This window comes from Trachinotus anak, unplaced genomic scaffold (assembly GCF_046630095.1).
Source record: "Trachinotus anak isolate AG129_WGS33_773 ecotype Australia unplaced genomic scaffold, CSIRO_AGI_Tana_v1 ptg000007l, whole genome shotgun sequence".
Classification (NCBI taxonomy): domain Eukaryota; kingdom Metazoa; phylum Chordata; class Actinopteri; order Carangiformes; family Carangidae; genus Trachinotus; species Trachinotus anak.
The window spans coordinates 17,868,359-17,889,211 of NW_027273858.1; the positions used below are offsets into that span (position 1 = coordinate 17,868,359).

Genomic DNA, 20,853 nt, shown 5'->3' on the forward strand with positions numbered 1-20,853 from the left:
CGAGGCGGTAATTCTAGTTTGGCCTATATTTGTTCACATTTTAGCACTGAAATTGTCAGCAAAGGTATCTGAATTAGCTATAAGCACCTCCTGTTTGCAGTTTGCTCAAAGATATACAAACAATGCACTACATTAGTGGCTAGTGAAGATAACCTTTGTTACTAGAGATGATTATTCGCAAAGGACATAATATAATGATATAAGAAATGTGTGTATCATGTCTCTGTGTTCAAATTCAACTGATTTTGACACGAATTGCGGCAACAGGATCAACAAAATACTCAAAACAGACACTTTAAGATCTCTTCATTTTCTTTATTTTATTAAAAATTGCAAAAAAATATTGATCAATTATTTGAACATTATAAGCGAAAGGCTTTTAATATGCATATGTACAAATAGGACATAACAGTTCATAAATACTCTTTAGACAAAACAGAAATGCCTGCAATGTTAGAAGCAACCACTCATTTGGAAAACGAGAGTGACGAGATGAATCGCTTTCATTGCTGAGAAGCAAATTTAACATCTGCCATCACTCTGTACAAAGATATACAAGCTCCTCTTTCCTCACTTCTCACATAACTTCCTTGTTGCTGACTTGCACATGAGCCTCATTTTCACCTACCACTTACATACCAGCAATATCAGCTCCATTGTCATAGAGAGGAACTTTAACAATGTCCCTACTAACAAATCTCTCCTATTAGGAAGATCAAAATGCACCATTTCTAAGAAAGTATATCCTCTTTACAGAGAATTGTATATAAAGCACCGTATTATTAAGTTTATGAAGTATGTTAAGCCAAAAGAGGAAGTGCTAGGCATGCTTTAAATCTACATTTCTCTGCAAGCACCATATCCCAGTAAGGCAGCTTTAGGTTTGTTAATCAGTGTGGTCCCACTTCCTAATAAGGCACCTTTTATGAAGCTTCGATAAGTTGCACATAAGGGATTTAGAAATGCAAATTAATAATTTATGTTATTGAAGTTTTGAGTTGCCAAGTTGTGAAAAATCCCTTTGGCTCCTCCAGCATGCCACCTGCTTTTACCAGCTTCTAGTTACAAATTCAATCAATCAACTCTGCAGTTAATAAACACTGTCAAGTTGTTAATGGATGATTTTTGGTCCAGGTGTTCTGCAGCTCTTTTCCAGAAGCTCAGAGGTCAAACAGTCCATTGGAGATTTGCATGATAGACTAAAAAAATGCTAAATGGGGATAAACATATAAATGACATATAGCTGACCAAAAACATTAGTAAATTTTTTTTTTTTTAAACTTACTTACAACTTATAAAGTCATTATAAAAAGTGACTTAAAAGAAAGCGGTACCATCATTTTAAATGACTAGGAATACTCTGTTCTTTTTATGGCACCAACAGAGAACAACTGGCGCCACATGAGATGTAAGCATGTCACTGTGTATGGAAACCCTTTACTATTAGCACCATCTGCATATTTGGGACTGAATGCTGATTCACTTTAAGATTTGATTTGTCCAAACCCACAATCCTCACCTAAATTCAAAACCCCTCCCTGCTCAAATATGGGGAGCTGCAGCCAATCCAGCACCACCATCTGGGCAACAGAGTGAGTAAATTTACAATCAGCCCCCTGCAAAGACGGCCCACGATCAGGATGTCCCTCTTCACACCTCCCCTCCATCCGTCTGTTCTCAGTTTCTGGGCTGGGAATTGAACTCCTGGCAGATGTTGTGGATGATCTTGGGCACAAATTTGTAGAGGTTGTCAAACTCGTCCACAAAGAAGGAGTGCTCCTTGTCAGGGTCTGTGGCGATGTACTCCAGCTCGTCCTGGGCTGCCCAGGCAATGCCGATGGAGTAGGCGATCACACCTGGATCACAAGGAGGGACAGCAGATTACACACACACACACACACACACACACAGCCCTAACATGTGTTTACCACATCAAACACACTGCGTGACACCTCATTGTGGACTGACACACACAAAACCTAACTTTTAAGTGTTAACTGGCTAAAAAAAAAGTTTTTAAATTAGGTCAGTGAGGTTTAAAATGATTCATAGATGAAAGGACATAGTAACTGCTTGACTTGACCACATCTGCCAAAAATCAGCTTTTTCTCAGATTGTGTTGTGGTTGACCTCTCACCTTGGCTATGGACAGCCAGTGCAGGAACCCTGACGTCATCGTAGGAGCGGCCATCTGTAATGACAATCATGATCTTGCGTTTGTTGGGTTTGGATTTGCTGAAGAGCTGCTCTGCGGCGTAGGTGATGGCAGCACCAGTGCTGGTCCCGCCGCTCCAGTAGTTGATGCGTTTGATGGCATTCAGCAGCTCGGCCTTGTTGTTGTACTGGCCGAAGGCAAACTCAAGCCTCTGCTCGTAGGTGTACTGCACAGCTCCCACGCGCGTGTCCGTGTCAGAGATCTCAAACTCCCGCGTGACGTTGGCCACAAACTGCAGCACCGTGCGGAAGTTACCAGTTCCCACACTGCTGGAGCCATCGATGACAAAGGCGATGTCGTTGGCGTTGAGGCAGGTTTTGCTGCATACCAAGCGGTCAACGTCACACACTCTCTTCACCAGGGGCTGCACGGTCTTCCTCAGGCCAAACCAGCTGGTCACAGGCAGGGAGAAGAAGCCGTTTGTCCGACACACAGCCTGTGGGATGAAGGACACACTGTGTTTCAAACTGATCTGTTTTAATGAAGCACTGACAGACTTCTGTGACGATACTCCACCTTGTCAACAAAGTTGGCCTCAATCAGGTTCTGTTTCTCGTTGTCATCAGGGCCCTCGATGGTGACAAAGAATATGTTGATGCCAGACTCCCGAGCGAGCCGGGACGCCTCCTCCACCTTGTCTGTGGGCCAGCCGTCCACCAGCGCCACGGCCACGTTAGGAGCTCCTCCTCGGTTTCCATTGGCATCACTGAAGTACTGCTTATTGATGTAGGAGAGGGCCTTTCCTGTCAGGACACCAGAGGGCAGCAGGGAGACGGTTAAACTCCATACACATACAAGTCAATGATTGAAATACAAGCTTCATGCCTGGAAAGGACAAACTGAGGGGGTGCAACCAGTCTGTTATTCACAAGGTTGTCACTCACCATATGAATAAAAATATCCATGGACTGCAGGATATCAAATGAAACAAAACAAATATATAGGCCCTACTTTTAAAACTGCTCATTATATACATTTAGTGGACTGAGATGTTTTTCCTGACCAACATGAAGCATTCTTCTTAAAAAAAAAACTACCATATGCCAACATTGTAGTCTGTGTATTTTGTACACAAAAATACACATGTCTCTCTGCAAAGTGCAATGTTTCATTTGTATACTAACACAAAAATAGTGCTATCCTATCATTTAGCCCGTCATAGTTTTGTTGGTGGTCTAAACAGTGACTCTGTTGGGGACTATAGAAGAATTTACAACCACTCACACTGTTGTATGATTAGAAAGTGCCACTGGGCAAACACAAATAACACATATTTGTATCAGAATGCAAAATTTAGCAAGTCATAAAGACACATGTGGCAGTGGGTGCATGCTGACGCACTAAGCCAAGCAGAAAAACAGCACTTGCCCTCTGAGAGCTGGCCCCCATGGGCTGGTAAAACCAAGAGCTTTTTGGTCAGGGCAGGGGAAAAATACGGCTTACAGAAGCAGGACTGTAATTTAGTTAGCGGCGTCTCGCAGCAAATTTAGATTTAATGCTATCCTAGCATGTGAAAATGTGCCTGGGTAGTAAACCATGCGATAATTGCACCCCTTTCCCTTTCACACTTGTGTTTGTAGGCATTTACTGTAGATGGCAGCTAACAGCAGGTCACTCACCCACATTGGAAAGGCCTCCCTTCTGCACTATCTTATCTATGGCTGACTTCAGCTCTCTGGAGGTGGAGTGGCTCCTCAGGCTGATCTCTGTCACAGGGTCATCCCTTCAGACAAAACAAGAGGCAATATCATAATGTTTTTCTATCTAAAAATGGTACATAATAACACAACAAGAAAAGCGAGGTTACCCGTATTGGATGATGCCCATCATGGGTCCAGCCATACCCACGTTGATGGTCTGAGCTACCTCAGCCAGGAAGTCCTTCTGGATCTTAAAACGCCGCTTCCCAATGCTCCAGCTCCCGTCCATCAGGAAGGCCAGGTCCACCTTACAGTCTGCAGAACCAGGACACACCGCATACTGCAGTTTCAGGAATTCTTTGTTTGGTAATCAGTTTTTTCATCACTCATAGCCACGACACGTTGAATTAGAACATTTTGAACATAATAGTCTGCAGCAGCAGTAGCAAAAAAGTCAATGTTGCACAGATTAAAGGAACCCTGTAGAGTTTTTTAACCACGAGTATCAGTTGAGACCACTGTTTTTACCAGTGGGCCCCCCTTTTGTTTATGTTGTGAATGCACTCATCAAGCACATGGGTAATGTGTCAGCGGAGTCATGCTCCTCCACTGATTGACTTATGTAAGATGTAAACAAAGCAATTTAATGCAATTCAATTTTTTTTCAATTTTTTTTTTTTCAAATTGTCTTTGCAAATGTCTTATGAAGAATGAAATCCATTCAGCACCATTAATAAGGTCTTAAGGATGCATACAGTTCGTTTGGGTGAGAAACGCTGAATGTAAACAAAACTTTGTTTACAGAAACTATTTTACAGGGTACCTTTAATGCACGCCAGAGATCTTGCCGAGGTGACACCACTTTTCCTCAGAATTGTCAATAATTCATAATTTAAAAGATGCAATACTTAAAAATAAATTGTACACATATGAGCTTTAAATTTGTATGTGGGACATACTTGTGTTTCCCTGTGACACAGGCTCAGGTGCTCTGGGTACAGGTTCTTGCTCCTTCATACTGAAGCCTGAAGATAAAGAAACACATAACTCTCTACTCTTTAGGTTTTATACTGTAAAGAAAACATGTGCATACATTTCACCGGACATTTTGTGACCTTTAATAATCTTACCAACAGTATCTATATGCAATGATGGAAAGAAAATTCAATTGACAGTCATTACCCTTTCACCATTTAAGGCAGTTTAATCATGTATTGTCATGGAAATATGTCCTGCTACATTTTCTATTCTCTCACTACAAATCAGGAGAAAAGGTTGATGATGGCCGAAGCAACTTGAAAGAAATTTGCGGCTGCCCGCTTTGCAAGGATACCAAACGTCAGCTAGTATTTGTTGTGGCAAAAACTATGGCAAACAGGAACTGATTTTACCCTCAAGCAACCATGCCATTTGAACTTAACTCCAAATCCCTCACAATTACAGGCTGAGCAGAAACCCACATGCTTTTCCTTGGATAGCCTTGGTTTAGTTTGTACTTACAGTCAGAAATGAAGAGTTACTGGCAAACTGTCTGCCTGGAACCAGAAAAAGAAGCCTATTGCAAGCTATCTTACCTGATTCATAAATGTTTGCTTCTGGCTTCCAGGCATCCACTGGCTCCACTGCATAGATAATATCATACAAGCTCAGCGTTAGCACATTCTACCACAAAGCAGCAAGTAAGTGTCGACCAACACTCACCATGGTAGCTACGCAAAAAGCTTGGTTTCTTTGTCATAAATTGAAAATATTGCAACTTATTTTATTAGCTCTACTCAAGCTTTACTGTCCAAGCTGACGCCTTCCTGGATACAAACCAGTGTTTGTAGCCATGGTAACCATTGCTCACCTCTGGTATGGGTTGTATCCAGTGGCATCTTACGGTTGACATCTGAGTCAGTGGACCGTGGTACTATGAGTAAAGACACTATCAGCGATTACAGACTCACACGACTTGTGAAACAAATGCAAACATACCATGGGATTACAGCCTGCTCCCAGTGACTGCCAGTTTCATTTGGTTGGATGTGTGGTGGTATTTTTGTGGTGCAGGGTGGAAATGCTCAGCCACTTGGTTTTTCAAACCTTGTCCCTTCTGCTTAGATTTGGATTCTCTGTCGTGTCTTCAAACACATGGCACCGTGGCCTATAATCTGCTTTTTACATGCTCTTTTGTGTCTTGTCAGTGAGCCATATTGTAGCCGGTTGAAGTTTTTCAGTGGGAAGGCTGTGACTAAAAACAAATCAAATGTCTTTTCCTCCCAAAGCACTTTGATGAATGGCTTTGGGAAATACAACTGTTTACTTTTTTTGCCCAGAGTTATTTGAGAAGATCAATAGCACTCTCATGTCTGCGTATTAAGTAAGGAGCTAGAGCAAGGAGGTGATTAGCCTAGCTTAGCATAAAGACTTGAAGCAGGGGGAAATAGCTGCTATGGCTTTGTTCAGCACATCTACTCAGTCTTTTGATGCATGCATCCCCGACCCAAAGCACATTTTTACTTCTTTCCGCTGGTGTCTGCAGTGAGTACGTCGCTCTAAGCGCTGACGAAAGAGCCTGACCTCCACTCCAGTACTCTGCCTGAGAGCATCCCGTGTAGACATAAATGGTGGACTGAGCTAAAGCTGCTGCTGCTCTGCTAATGTGTTGCTTTCACCGCACTGTTTGCATAGACATTGTGTAAAACTTACTGATTAACTCATTGTATCTCTTCAGGGAATTTGTACAAAAACTTAAGTGTGAAAAAAAATAAGTCAGCAGATTTTAGAACCTTTGGGCAGAGCAAGGCTAGCTGTTTCCCCCTGTTTCCAGTCTTTGTGCTAAGCTAAGCTAAATTGCTGTTGGCTGTAGCTTCAGATCGTTCTTCTCATTTAACTCTTGGCAATCAGGTAAGCATGTTCACCATACTGTCCAACTTTTCATGTAAGTGTCATGGTCCAATTTTCAGCTAGCTTGTATGGATAAATTCCTTTCCTTATTATTAAGTCTTAGGGCATATTCTCCATATAACTAACTACATTAGACAATGTACAGGATAGATAAAGAAATGCAGAGGGACAAGTCAAATCAAAGTCAAATTGACAATGACAACCTATTTCATTTAAACACTAAATGAAACAGGAAAAGAAATAAAACAAGTCCTATGTCAGAAAATGAAAGGAGAACATAAGAGTGTGCGCATCACTGGAAAAAAAAAGAAACAAGTCTAAACACAATGCATACATATGACAATATGAAGCCTGGAGCCCAGGACCTGTTAGTTCCCAGTAAAGAGAATAGGAAAACACTTACGGTACGGTCCAAAGTTATAAAACCAGCGTTCAAACTCTGAGATATCAGGCCTGTGATCAGGAGCTAGAGGAGGATGTTTTGAAACCTGTTAGTATTCCCACAATGAACTTCAGAGAGAAAAGCACACATTTCCATGGTTGTGATTGGTCACATGTGTTTCCCAACCAATCCCACACCAGTGAAAACAACGGCTTTGTGCAGAACGATCAGTCTCTCTCACATGCCACCTGCATTATGTTCATTTCTTCCACACTTGACAGGAATTTCTCATGTGGCAGGCAGATGGCATGTAAACTCAATGTCCTGAGAGACAGTGCATGTACTTACACATGGTGCCATTTCAACACATACAGTACATGGTCAGCAGATACCAAACTGTATCAATCATGCACATGCTGCTTGAATGGGAACAAGGTGCAGTAACCTTCCACAGTGAGTGGGGGGCAGTGCACACCAAACTGTCGTGCTGTCCTCGAGGGAGGTTGACTTACCTGCGTTCTCAGGTGTGTCCGTCTCGCTCCACGTGTATCCTGAGTCTGGAACTGCATAACTAATATCTGGATGTACAGCAGAGAAGGTGGAGGCATCAGGGGGTTAAATTTGGGGCTCTGACATGCAAGGCTTTCAAAGTAGCTCTTCTTATTGATCCCCATAGGCAAAACAAACTCTTCCAAATTGTTTCTGGCTATAAGTGAGAATTCAAAAACCTCATTGTTGGCATCAGATTAATAAATTAAAATCTTAGATTAAGTGAAACTTGGAGAGCTTTCACAAAAGAAAACCTTACATCACAAATATTGCAGCCATATCAGATTTACTTCAGTTCATCTTAACATTAATCAAAACCCCTGTGATTATGATTTGCTAAAAGAATGATGAGCAATTCTTTGATACCTGCTGGTCGTCGAGCTCCAGGGAACCAATCAGGACGAGGAAAGGAGGGGGGTGCCCAATCCCTTCTGGGAAAAGCTGTGCAGAGAAAGATTAGAAAGCTGCGTTCAGGACGAGCATCAGGGAGAATCATGCTTGTGACCTCCACTCAACCTGCCACGGTGTTAGTGGGGTATGCACAAGATGTTCAGCCTTGAGTCAGACACTAAACATACAGTCGACTAAAGGTTGTTTTACTGAGCCTTTCTCTTTCTAACTGCGTGGTAGAGAGAGAGAGAGGAAGGTCACCTCTCTGAGAAAACGTGAATGTTTTCTATCTGCTGCAGTCAGATTCCATCAGGCAGTTTAATCGACCACACTCTTGCATGGCTAGAGGTTAATTGAAATGTGATTGAACCGTAGAAGCCCAAACAGCTGAGCACAACCATAACAGCGCATCGCATCTGTCAAAACTGACTGAGCCATGACAACACACTCCGGTTAACCCCTCCCTGCGCTGGATGGGTAGCTTACACAAACACACAGCCTGTGCTCTGAGGTTCCCATCGAGTGGCAGCTAGTGAGCAGGGCCTTTTGTTGACCGGGATGGGCTGGAAGAGCTCAGCCAGCCGCTCAGTGAAGCGTGGGAGTATTATTCTAAAGTTGGTGTCAAACCAGGGACAGTGTAGATAGTAGGACGCAGAGATTAGTCTAATCTGCTGCTGGTCAAAGACACAGCACCATAGAGCAGACAGCAGTGTTGGGTTTTTTTCTGATGAAACAGGTGCTTTAAAAGGATTGAGTTGAACTCTCCCAATCATAGCCACTTCAGTGATCACTGCGGCCACAAGGTCAGAGTGGGAATGGGGATACTGATCCTCACCTTGGGTTGTAGCTCAGGCTACAACATGTCTGCAGGAGTGTATGCAGTTTCTCTGAAATTCATATAAACCAAATTTGTATTTTAACACAGAAAATCTTGACAGCTTTACAGGGGATTTTTATGAATCTTTGTGGTTGTCAAAAAGGCATATCTCATTACAAATGCGAGGCTAAACTGGATCGTAACATTTCCAGAAAGCTGAGCAATAACTTTGAACATCTGTTTTGGGCAGCCGGGTGGCAAAGCAACTGGGGATAAAACCCCTCAACTCATAAATCAGACTTCAGGACTCCAGCATCTCCAAGCATCCACACTGCTGGAGTGTCCTTGAGAAAGACACTGCATCGCTGCCGGCTCCGGGAGTGCTGCTGGGTAGCTGATTCTGACCTGTGACCTCTGACCTAAAGCATAAAGAATCTCCCTGAGGGGATCAATAAAGTATCATATCATTATCCACAAGCTGCAGATCTGAGTATCTGTTCTCAGACATCTCTATGACACGTCTCCACAATAACAGAGTCAGTCAGATAAATGATGCACCAGCTCGAAACAGCTCACACTGCATTTTAGAAATCACATCATACAATCAACCATCATTTAAAGAGATATGTTACTGTCTTATTTTAGGGATCCATGGTTTTGCATTCCACAGGAGCAAAAACAGAAGCGCATTCCTCAGAGAGCCAAACCTCGCCTGGTTTGAATGGCTAGAGCTTTCTATTCCTGACAGGACCCAGATCCTGCAGCGCTGTGGACTGAATCATGCGTCTCTGTGGGAGCAACACTGGGCCACTTGGTGCTGCAGCTTTCATCTCATTCTCTGCAAGCATTTACAAGGGAGGGGAAGAGGCCAGACCAGATGGGATCTGTCTTAAGATGTTATTACGGTACTGACAGAGTGCTTTTCTCATCGTCGTCTTATCTGAAAGAGAAAGTTGAGAGCTCTTTGCTGTTTCAGACAAAGTGGAGATATGGCACAAGATGATTTCTGGATAATGATATCACATCATCCCTCATCTCTGAGGCACATCGATATACTTACTACCCATTCTTTCATGCTGACCACAGTGAAAGTTGAGTATCTGCTTGTATTTCCGCCTGTTGTTTATAGAGAGCTGACTATGCATTGAACCAAAGCATCCCACAGAAGGTAAACATTAGTGCAGCTTTATAAAACATTTCAACCAAGGGTTTTATTGCTCTAGACTTTCCCCTGTTTGATCACACCCGTCTACCTCTCTACGTCAGTGAGCGTGTCCGCTTGTGCAGTTTGAGGACTCCCACTCAGGATCTGGAGATACTTACTGGGGTTGGACTGGCTCGTGGTTGGAGTCCGCTCGGGTTTGGCTGGCTGAACCCTGTTAAAAGCTGTTTGTAGCAGTGAGAAACAGGCAGAGAGGAACAGAGAGGAAAAGGAGAGAAAAGGGGGGCAAAAGAGAGCTTCAGGTCTGGGGCTCCATCCACAAATGCAGCCCAGCTGTTTAGCTCTGAGAGAAGCTGAAGGCATTTTCTCCGCAGCATGATATCAAAAACAAACAGATATATGCTGGGTGTATTTACAGGCCTTAACTCAGCTTCACTGGCCTTGTTTCATCTTGGAAAATGAAAACATGAATAAGAGGATGTGCCTGATGACAGAGAACAGCGACCATTGTGAGAGGAATGTGAAGTGGATTAGTGGTGACCCTGGGGTGACGATCACAGGGGCTTATGGGTGTGGACACGTGGGTCAGACTTACAGCGGCTACGTCTCCTGGATTCTTGTTCCAACAAAGATGTCTGTCCCCCCTTCTGCCCTTGACCCGCATTCCCTCTCAATCCCACCTCAACTGCCTGTTTGTTGTGTGTGTGTGGGTGTGTGTGTTAATGACGAGGCTGACCTGGGCCTACTGGAGAGGATAGCTGTCTCCTGATAGCCGACCCTGCCTCTGGTCTGCGCAGACCTGGGACCAAAATTTGGGAAACAGTGATGTCATGAGATAAAGTGAAATAACATTCATCTGTTTATCTTCACCAACAGATGAAAAACTAATATATTATATCTTGCGTGATCACCGTAACACCTTTCACAGTGATATAATGTGTTCATTTTGAGTATTCAGAATTGAAACTATAAATCACATCTGTGTGATCAGTGATGGCATCAGGATTAACAGGCTTCCCCTTTAACATTTAATGTTCAATAGATTTAGGGACCACACAGGCAAAAATAATAATTGTTTAACTGGAGGACTGAAACCGAAAATATCCCACTTTTACTGGTTATGTTGGCAGTGAGGCCACCTCTTCGGTCCAGACTGAATCTCAACAGGTGATAGGAGCTTGATAATACAGAATGAATACAGTTGAATCCTGTGTTTCAGTGCTCAGTGTTTTACTCAAAAGAACAGAAGTGTTCTTGTTAGCAGACTAGCACATGTTGTTTAAAGCAGCTGGGCACATACAGAACAAAGACGCCATGCAGAGTTTATGTGTATGAGTAAAGAAAAAACAGAGGAAAGGAAGCTGTAGCAAATGTGGGGACAATTTCTGCCAATCAAAAGTTAGAATGAAAAAAAGACACATCAAGATCAAAGCTTGGTTTACCTGCACTGGTTCGATGTGGGAATCTATTCGGATAGGCACTTCCTCTGAATACTTTGAAGAAATGCCATGGTTTAGTTCAACTTGAATTGTTGTATTTGGTGTAAAGGACTTTCCAAGAGCTGCAGAATCAGTGAGAGTATTGACATACCTTGGCTGGGACTCTTTCCTTGACCATTTTGTGACTGTCCTATACCAATAACACAATGTGGTCAAATTTAGACAAAAATCTTTGCTTATAAATAAATTAGCTACAAGAAATAGCAAATTCAACATAGTTTTGGTTTAAGTATAAACCGTTAGCCCAGGTCGTGGCCTTACTGTTTTAAGTTTTCTTTGCTTAAAACAAGTGAACTGAACTGATTTCACTAACTAAAATATACAAGTTATGCCTCTGATAATGACAAACTTGCTTTGAAAACAGGACCAACGATACCCTTAAAACAGAATACATGCTCTATCCCGATGAACGCTTTTCCCAAAGGCCTGATGTGAAGCAATCACCCCTCATACTCCTGCACACCCTAGTGTTAAGAAGCACCACTGCACCCCTTCATGCCACCCAAAAAAACAACAACCAAAAAAAACAGTGTCGACCCCTTTCTGCTTCGCTTCACTTACTTGCAGCTGCCACAGAGGCAAGGTACGGGTGACTGCTGCCTGGATGGAAGAAAGACAAATGGGGTGCCAGTATGGAGAGAAGAGAGATAATGTTACAGATAATGAAGGAGACAGGAATGGTTGGGAGGTTGTCCGGCACACAGCCCATCTCATTTACAGACATACCGTAAGATACTGCAGCATTGTCTGCTCCCTGTAGCTGCTTTTCTATCCAAAACGGGGTAAATAATTACAGTCTGATAATGTTCTCATTTAATAATAGTGATGAAAGGTCTGGTGATCACGTGTATGGTTAAATCAGTCAGTCGAGCAACTGAACAGCAACGTACTGACTTCATCACCGAGCCGCTGTAATTTGTTATAATTGCAGCTGCGACCTGTAATCACCAGCCGCAATTTACCAGCCACAATCATTCATCTTCATCGCTCTTCATCTCGTGTTCATTTTCACACAAATGAACGCCTGTTCTGGCAAAAAGAGTGATTCCAGTTACAAGCTGCTAATGTTGTTAGTTTGACATCAGCAAGGCGGCACGCTGGCTGCAGTGGATCTCCTGTGTGGATTGGTTTTACTGGATCATTAACAGCACCCTGCATCCAAGTAAACACACAATCCTCTACATAACATACATGGATCCATCGCCTTAGAGGAAAGACTTTTTGTACATGTATGTATGCAAAAATGATGTTTAAATCACCTGCATCCCTGACTTTGTGCTGAGCGGCTCGAGCTTTGGCAGTGGTGGGTGGTGGTGGAGGTGTAGTAGTGGTGGTGGTGGTGGTGGTGGTGGGAGCCGGTGTGGTGGTGGTGGTGGTGGTCATAGTGGTGGTGGGTTCAGGTGTTGTAGTTGTGGTGGGTTCAGGTGCGGCTGTCGTCGGCAGCGCCGTGGTAACTACAGGGGATTTGGCCTCCTTTTGACCTGCAAGGAGACGACAGATGAAGGCAGTTAGGTAGAAGATGAATGGACGGGGAGGAAGCGCATCTTCAGTAACCGCTGTGTCGTAATGCATTCTTGACATTCATGACTGCGGTGCACCGACTCCTTCATTCAACCTGAGCGAGGTTCAACATGCTGGAGTCAAGCACGAGGACGTCTATCTGGTAACCTTCTGTCATCAGAAATGATTGATCTGGTGAAGTCTAGATGTCTCGGCCTGGATAGCCTTTCACTCACAGTATTTCAGTGTGAAACAAGTGCAACATATGTGCTAAAATATAGTGAATGAAATGTTGTTGAAATAACTATTGTATACAGTCCAAACATCCAAACATTTGCTCAATTTGAACCCAGATTTCAAGCAAATCAGCAAATTAGTTCTTACTTGTTCCAAATCAGAAAGGTCCTCTCATCGTGAACCACTGGACATCGGTCAACCCACACAATCACAAAGTAATGCACCAAGATCCATATTCACACAAAAAAATAAATGTCAGAGTGTATAAATAATCCTCCTCTCACTTGTCTTCACGTAGGTTGGTCTTGAAGGGACGTAATCCAGGGTAGATGGGTAGATGACGCCTTTCTTGGGCTTCCCCACTGAAACACAGCAGAGCCATCTGTTGGTTGGAGGGCTACTTCATAAGAACTGTGCTTTACATCGTTGACTTCATCCTTAATACCTGAGACGACAAATGATTCCCTCCACTTTGGCAGAGACAGAGAGCGCACCCCGTTAGAGTTGCTGCCTTTGTAGATGTTCTGCCCGGCCATCTTCCTCACGATCACCTTTCCTCCCGTGTTGGTGATGATGCCACTATGGACACAAAACTTTTCATCAGATACATCCCTTAAAAGGCGATTTTGATTTCACATCCATCTCTCCAGTGTTTACCTGTGGATGGCTGCATTGCAGATGCTGGAGATGGAGGCGAACACTCCTGTCCCGTAGACTTGCTGTTTTGTCTCCTTACAGTGTGCAGGACATCTGACTATGAACTCTGGGAGGTTGATCTTTCCTGCTCTGACATCACACTCTATGTCTGGAACAGCTACGGAGGGACGGGGAAGTAGAGCAATGGTGTTCAAGACAAGTCAAGATTGCTTTTCTTTTAGATGTTGAGGTTACATATAGTACATATAAAAAATCTCCAAAACAAACAAACAAACAAAAAGAAAAAAACACAACTTTGCTAATAATCAAATAATAGTTCAAGTTATTTTCCTTGCAAAAATGCAAATCTCGGGCAGAAAAACAGGCAAATTAGTCATATCATTATAATGGGCATTGTTTTCACTATTTACTGGTATTTTATCAACTAATCTACAAGTAATCAGCAGATTAATCAATTATGAAACTAATCGTAGCCCTAATAAGGTTTCAGCATGTAGTTATGAACTGCTTCACCTTAAAACCATATCAGTGCAATGCTGTTGAAATAATCGGTGTATGTAAAAACATTTCAAACATGTCCACTTTTAACCTCCATTACTACACAGTGCACTCTTTGGCCTGCAAATCAGTGCTAACAAGCATTAATGCAGAAAATGTATTTTCCTTAACGAGTACAACATAATATTATAACATAAGAATATTTTTGTTTCCAGCTCATGAATAGATATTGTTAGCTTTTGCATTATGGTTTTAAAGAGAGTTGGGTGCAGTGGAGAGAGCCGTTGGCGACAATAATACTGGGACTGACAGAGATTACAGGCTTTCTGTTGATGATGTCTACCTTGCTTTGGTTTCTTGTTCTTTGATCCGTTAGGCTTGGCCCAGCAAGCACAGGACAGGAGGAGCGCTGCGGGTGAGGCAGAGGGAGTTTCACATAATAGCAGACAAAGTAACATAATCATCAGCGTGTGTACTGTACACACAGGACTTCTGTGCTGCTGTTTGATGGTGTGAATGTAGAGAGTAGAGTGTTTTGGAAATATAACATATTGTAGTCAGGGGCGATGTATTTGAAAGCGGTGTACTCCTGCAGAGACACAGACGGGCTGCTCACCGAGGCAGATGGCAGTGAGTGATGCTCTGATCATGATGGGTGGTGTGCTGGTTCAGCAGGTCGGCCAGATGTCCTTGTACAACCTCAGTGAGAGGGAGGGAGAGAGAGAGAGAGAGAGAGAGAGAGAGAGAGAGAGCAGAATTTCATTGTCACCTCACAAAACCCATTTCCTGCTTCCTGCTTGCTTGCAGAAGGTAATGTTGTACATTTTTATCAACATTTCTGAGCGTGACAAGTGTTGGAGAGTCAGCTTGAAACAAGACAGATTAAACTTGTGCCACTGAGATACACTTTCCAGAGAGTTTTGGATAACGAGCAGGCAGACCGTGGACAGGGAACTACACAGAGAGCTGCATGACTCATCTAGTAAATGTGGCCAATTCAATATTTTGAAAATATTTACATTAACACATGTTGTCGCATTGATTTTATTTCAGTTTAGGTCAGTGTCTGTTGCTCCAGTTGGGTTACAAAAGGCCGACAGAGTTTGCCAGAGGCCCAGTGGTGAACATCTGGGCCCTGAAACAAAACTGTATGTCAAAGACCCCCCCCACTAATATCTGTGGATCTGTGGAGTCAGACTCAATTAGAGAGCACACAGACGTAATTTAATGTGTAAGGAATGGGGAACTGGGTCAGATGGTCCCTTTGTTTGACACCAGCAACCACATCAAGCTGGATCCTAGTTTGAAATACAGTCTGTTTACAGTCGACAGGACATTTCTTTCTTTGTCTGTCATTCAGAGTCAAAAGTTATGTCCATGTAAGGACATAAATCAAAGTTGAAGCCTGTGTTAACAAGAACACAAGTAGGTCGCCGAGACGTCATTCCAGACGCTGCAGGTCTGTTGTGGTAATGATAGCACTGGTGAGAACTAGAACAGCGCAGTCTGAATTAAGACAAACTCTTATTACACAGGCTGGAGGATGAAGAGAGAGAGAGAGAGAGAGAGAGAGAGAGAGAGAGCCAGCCCAGTCCCCAGACAGAACTCACACTGGGGAGGTGATGACCGAGGCCACCCTGTTAACAGAGGAATGCTGCACCTCCCACAAGCTCGGCGTCGTGTCACTGTCACTGCCGCCACGCACCAGCAGGTTTAATCTGATCAAGTGAGATCATGTGATCACACAGTGACCTCTGAAGCGGGGTCAGATGTGATGCCCTTTTGACCGACATTTACTTATTCACTCAATGCCACTCTCGTCCCTGTACAGTAAATAAGGAGCTAATTGAAGCTACAGCCAGCAGCCAATTAGCTTAGGAGCTAAACAAAAGTTGAGGCTTGCTGCTTACGCTGGCAACCTGATGGAAAAGATTCCACAGATCATTTTTAAAACCAGCCATGAGACGTAGCCTACAGTATTAATCATTATTACACAGCCAAATTCATTCAGTGAAAAACCTCAATTAAGGAGAGAGGAGGAGGCTGCTTGCACAACGTGTAGCCTGGCTGTGTCCAAAAGTGACAAAATCCGCCTACCAGCATCTCTAAGGTTCAGAAATGAACATGTTATGTCTTGTTTCTTTCATCTGTTCAAAAACCAAAATGTAAAACAGTGTGTTCCACTCCATCAAAAAACCTTTTTCCTACCAGCTTTAGAGCCGCTAGTGGGCAGATTTTACCTTTAGACAAAGCCAAGTTGGCTTCAGACATGAGAGAGGTTTCACTCTTTTTTCCCAAAATGTCAAACTATTCCTCAAAAATCAAGGGGGAATCACCAGCAGTCTCCTAAACACTTGCATCCTGTGCTGCATCTTCATCATGTTGGTATAAAGCGTCACAGTTCTGCTGGTAAACGTTAAGCGTGTGTCGTGATGGTGTAACTTAACAGGATTTTTGGGTCAGTTATTTCAGTGCACAGTTCTCTATTGTAACTTCAAACTTAGATTTGCATGAGTGGCTTGTTGTGTTTAGAAGTATTTAATATAGCACCAGTTGGTGGTGATAGGACTTTCCCCAATGCAGCTCTACATTTTTATCTGACATTCATGAGCACTGACAGGATTTTTCCACTGTGTTGTGCTTTGACAGGCAGGTAGATCACTGCTGCACAGTCAGGACTACAATTTGTCCTTGCAGGGGAAGAAATCTGAGGTTGGGAACAAGCTGGGACAGATATGTTCATCTGCAGTACTGGAGACAGACCTGCAGCACAGGAGAGGTGAGTCAGCGCGCTTCACTGGATAAAGAAAGATACAAAACTGATCTGCCATTCACCTGCGAGGAAATCTGAACCATGAACTCTGTGTTCTACTGACAGCAGGCACATACTCCAAGAGAAATGTTTGTAGCGACACTGTTCCCCTGAAGAGGCCTTTAAGACAGGCATGACATCATTGTAGGAAAAAAGTGAACTGTACAAAAAAAATGACAATAATTTAAGACCTCTTAATTTGTGTTCTCAGCCTGAGCCTCTAAATGCCTCCTCCAAGAAATGAAACGCAGGGCAAATGATATCCTTTGACAAACACTGTGGGGAGTTTCCTGTACAGTAGATAATGGATCCTGAGGGGACTTGCAGACACACACACACACACCAAACATCCAACTAAAGTAACCAAAAATAAACAGAGATCTGGGATAACTTATCACATGCTCGGATAGCTTCGGAGAATGCCCCGGTATGTGAGGGCCTTCAGACTCACCACTTACCACCACCATAAATCAGACAGGGTGGGTTACTCACTGTGTGGTTGTTGTGTATTTTGCATACACCTGTGTCAAACTTGAGATAAGGCATGGGTTGGACCTATGGCACATCTTGGGCTCGCCTCTTTGGTGATATCAGCTTTATTTTCCACCACAATGAGCATTTCGAACATCTAATTTCAGCAGGGTGGGGACACAAATCAAACAAACCGACAACATGCTGAGAGTAAACTATGGGAAACTGTATAAAAATGATTGTACAGCCACTGTAAAAGATGAAAGGTTCTGTTCAGGGACCTCAGTCACTTTGTTGAGACCCCAGCAGCTCAGACAGGTCACATAGTTTTAGGAATTAAAAAGCAACTCAATTTGGGATAACATTCTTGCTACAATGTGGATTACACACACAAAACAGTGTTCAGTAAGATTACACAAGGCCAAGCTGTTTTGCACAGAGTAGCCTACAGTGAAATAAACATTTTCAGCTCCTGCAGGGGCAAAATTTCTTATAAGCACTGGAAATCTGATAATGCAGGATGAAAATCACACCTGGAAGGAGTGTCACAGGTATACAATGGCTATAATGCAAACAGGATGTACAGTAGCTGCCTGTGCCTATTTCAAAGGCGAGCACACAGTGGGTTCTCAAAGCATGGGCAGACCACACACACCTGTGACTGGTGCACCATAGTGTTAGAGGTGCTTGAAAGCAGTTATACACAAGCACTAATGATACACTGAAAATGACATTATTTCACATTTTTACCCCGAAAATGTTCTGTTTCCATCACTTGCAGGGAGCAGCTTCATGCACTGTATCTCAAGCTCTCTGCAATTCAGCAGCAAACACACATTCCTTGTCTGGGGTGGCCAGAGTAAATGCAATGAGGCAAGGAACTGAAGGGGACTGAGGGTTATTTGAGTATCCTAACCAGCTGTGAGCTTTGTTTCGTGGTCCAGAGAGATGGCATGCCTGAAGTGAGACGGTGTTTACACACATCCTATGCCAGGGAGTGTTAAATCCCAGCATTCACGGGTGTCAGAATCTTACTGTAAGCATGGCAGATGTGCCAAGTGTTGTAACAAGCCAACTAAAGAGCCACTGGAGAGATCAGACACAGGAAAGCCAACATGTCTGTACAAGGTCATTTCTATAGCCTTTACTGCTGCCGGGACATTATTTGTTTATCAAGTGCAGAACAGGCTGAATTGCTTTAATTCTTGGCACCAGCCTCAGTGCAAGCCAGAGCCTGTAGTCTGCTGCTGGACATATTGTATAGAGACCACCTGTGCTTAATCAGGCTCTTTCAAACCATACCGTAATGTCAGAGGGAATACACAGAGAAATGTCAAACATAATATGCAAGATATTAAAGCAAAATTTGAGGAATTCACCTCTAGGGCTTTGAAATGAGTCATTTCAAAATCAAGGCTTAGACAACCTGATTGAAAAGCGGGATCATTTTCCACAGATCATTTACTAGCCTACAGTATGAATGGTTGTGACACGACCAAACTCATTCAGCGAAAAAACTCACTTAAGGAAAGAGTAAGGCGCTGTTCACAAAAAAAAAAAAGGAAAATAAACAGAGTTAAACAAACGCTGAATTTAAGCAGCAGTGCGCTTGTTTGGGCAGCCTGTCACATCTCACAAGCTCAGCTGAAATGAACCAGAGCCATGGATTTTAAAGGAAAAAAGGGAATTAAGAGTAAAAACGCAAAAACGTCATGTGGCTTTGATTAAAATTCCCCGCAAACCTGACTGTTCAGATGCGCTTCTATGCAACAGACACCAATTACGCGCAATTACGCATCATTTTAAAAGTGAATAATTAATTCACGCAGCAGCAAACATAAAGTTCACATGTGGAGTTGTTCTCTGCTCAAAACCATCATCTCCGTGAGGCAATGAAGGTGAACTTACCTGGGAGGGGAAAATAATCCTCCAGGCGTTAGAAAAAAGTAATTCCGTGCGCAGTTTTTCCTCAGCCTTTCATTGAAAGCAGCAGGGACCAGCGGGCGTGTGTGCGAACGCTGAGCTGCTCCACCTGGACTTTTACTCCTGCATGATCGGAGCGCTCATTAAAAGTGAAGAACGGGACGGGGCCAGAGTTTCCCCTCTTTGCCCGTCCCACTTCAGACTCTCAGCTCTTCACCCAGGCAGAAGAAGTTCAGTGCCCCGGGGCCATCAGGAGAGGATGCAAAGAGCTGGCACCCTGCAGCATAGCAGTGCAAACATCTTTTTGTGTGTTTGACAAGTTGTTTTTTTTTTTGAGGAAAGAAAAAGCCAATACATACTTTGATGGTTTTAATATGCCCCCAGAGGAAGATTTGCTTCACATTGGCACTTGAAGCTGCATCTTTTCTGTTATGTTAAGGAGGAAAACCAAGCTCTGATTCTTTTTTTACATGTTCTCCAACTCACTCATCCCATGCTCTGATTGAGAAATAAAACAACCAAGAGGAGTGTGTCAACTCTCACCACAGCAATCACTCCTCCTCCACCAAATGAACCAATAAACACCTGTTTGGGAAACAGACACTGCAAGTCACATCCACTGTCACTTTGGGGTTTGTGGCTTTTGTCTGCTGCTGCTGTGGTCTACAGTACATGTGCACCCCTACAGCCTCTCCTAATACACACACACGCACACACACGCACACACAACCACAACCACAATACTACTTCAACCTCTGCAAACTCTTAACAGGGTTTATGCAGATTGGCACCCAAGCTGCTGCTATTATCCACTGTGTGGATGGTTATCCTGAAGCTGCCTGCCATTTTGATTTACAGGTCTTAAGGGCTACTGTAAAAGGAGCTCATTGTGTGTGTGATTATGGTCTTTGAAGAAACGCAAAGAAAAAAAAAAAAACACCCCAGGAACTTTTTTTTAAAGATTAAACCTTCATGGCTCAAGTAGATAATTGCCTATTGATGTTGCTTGAGAAAAAAAAGGATCAGGTGCTATTTCAGTGTTTTTCATTTTTCTTTCAACAGCGCCTTGAGCCTGAAAGCATGTCAAGAGAGAAAAGTTATCCTAATTTACCACACCCATGGACTGATGAAGAGTTTTCACTTTGCAATATAAACAGAGCGACCCTGCTACTTACTGTTGCTCCAGCCTGCTCTTCACTGACTGACCTGATG

General features: G+C 43.2%; 1 protein-coding gene across 6 annotated transcripts; it reads right to left on the reverse strand.

The window, feature by feature from the left end:
• Positions 1-294: 294 nt before the first annotated feature.
• vit (vitrin) lies at positions 295-19,792 on the reverse strand. Of its 6 annotated transcripts, XM_071481152.1 has the most exons (23): positions 19,627-19,792; positions 15,052-15,134; positions 14,779-14,844; positions 13,938-14,094; positions 13,726-13,859; positions 13,565-13,642; positions 12,803-13,024; positions 12,105-12,143; positions 11,635-11,673; positions 11,487-11,537; positions 10,781-10,843; positions 10,206-10,268; positions 8,042-8,116; positions 7,639-7,704; positions 7,148-7,210; positions 5,705-5,767; positions 5,430-5,477; positions 4,815-4,880; positions 4,023-4,170; positions 3,835-3,938; positions 2,732-2,958; positions 2,138-2,651; positions 295-1,856 (listed from the first exon to the last, which is right to left on the reverse strand). In XM_071481152.1, the coding sequence occupies exons 2-23, from the start codon at positions 15,083-15,085 to the stop codon at positions 1,678-1,680; spliced, it is 2,499 nt and encodes an 832-aa protein (XP_071337253.1). In that variant the 5' UTR covers positions 15,086-15,134; positions 19,627-19,792; the 3' UTR covers positions 295-1,677. The 6 variants fall into 6 exon arrangements, with proteins under 6 accessions (XP_071337253.1, XP_071337254.1, XP_071337255.1 ...); XM_071481153.1 differs by lacking the exon at positions 12,105-12,143 and having other exon boundaries at positions 19,627-19,765; XM_071481154.1 differs by lacking the exon at positions 7,148-7,210 and having other exon boundaries at positions 19,627-19,765.
• Between the last annotated feature and the right edge of the window lie 1,061 nt (positions 19,793-20,853).

Bases quoted from the DNA above. Each gene is read 5' to 3' on its own strand.
- vit (XM_071481152.1), bottom strand. From the start codon at position 15,085: ATGATCAGAGCATCACTCACTGCCATCTGCCTCG. The intron at 14,845-15,051 runs GTGAGCAGCCCG...CCTCACCCGCAG, and splicing joins ACTCACTGCCATCTGCCTCG to CGCTCCTCCTGTCCTGTGCT. The intron at 1,857-2,137 runs GTGAGAGGTCAA...CTTGTGATCCAG, and splicing joins ACTGGCTGTCCATAGCCAAG to GTGTGATCGCCTACTCCATC.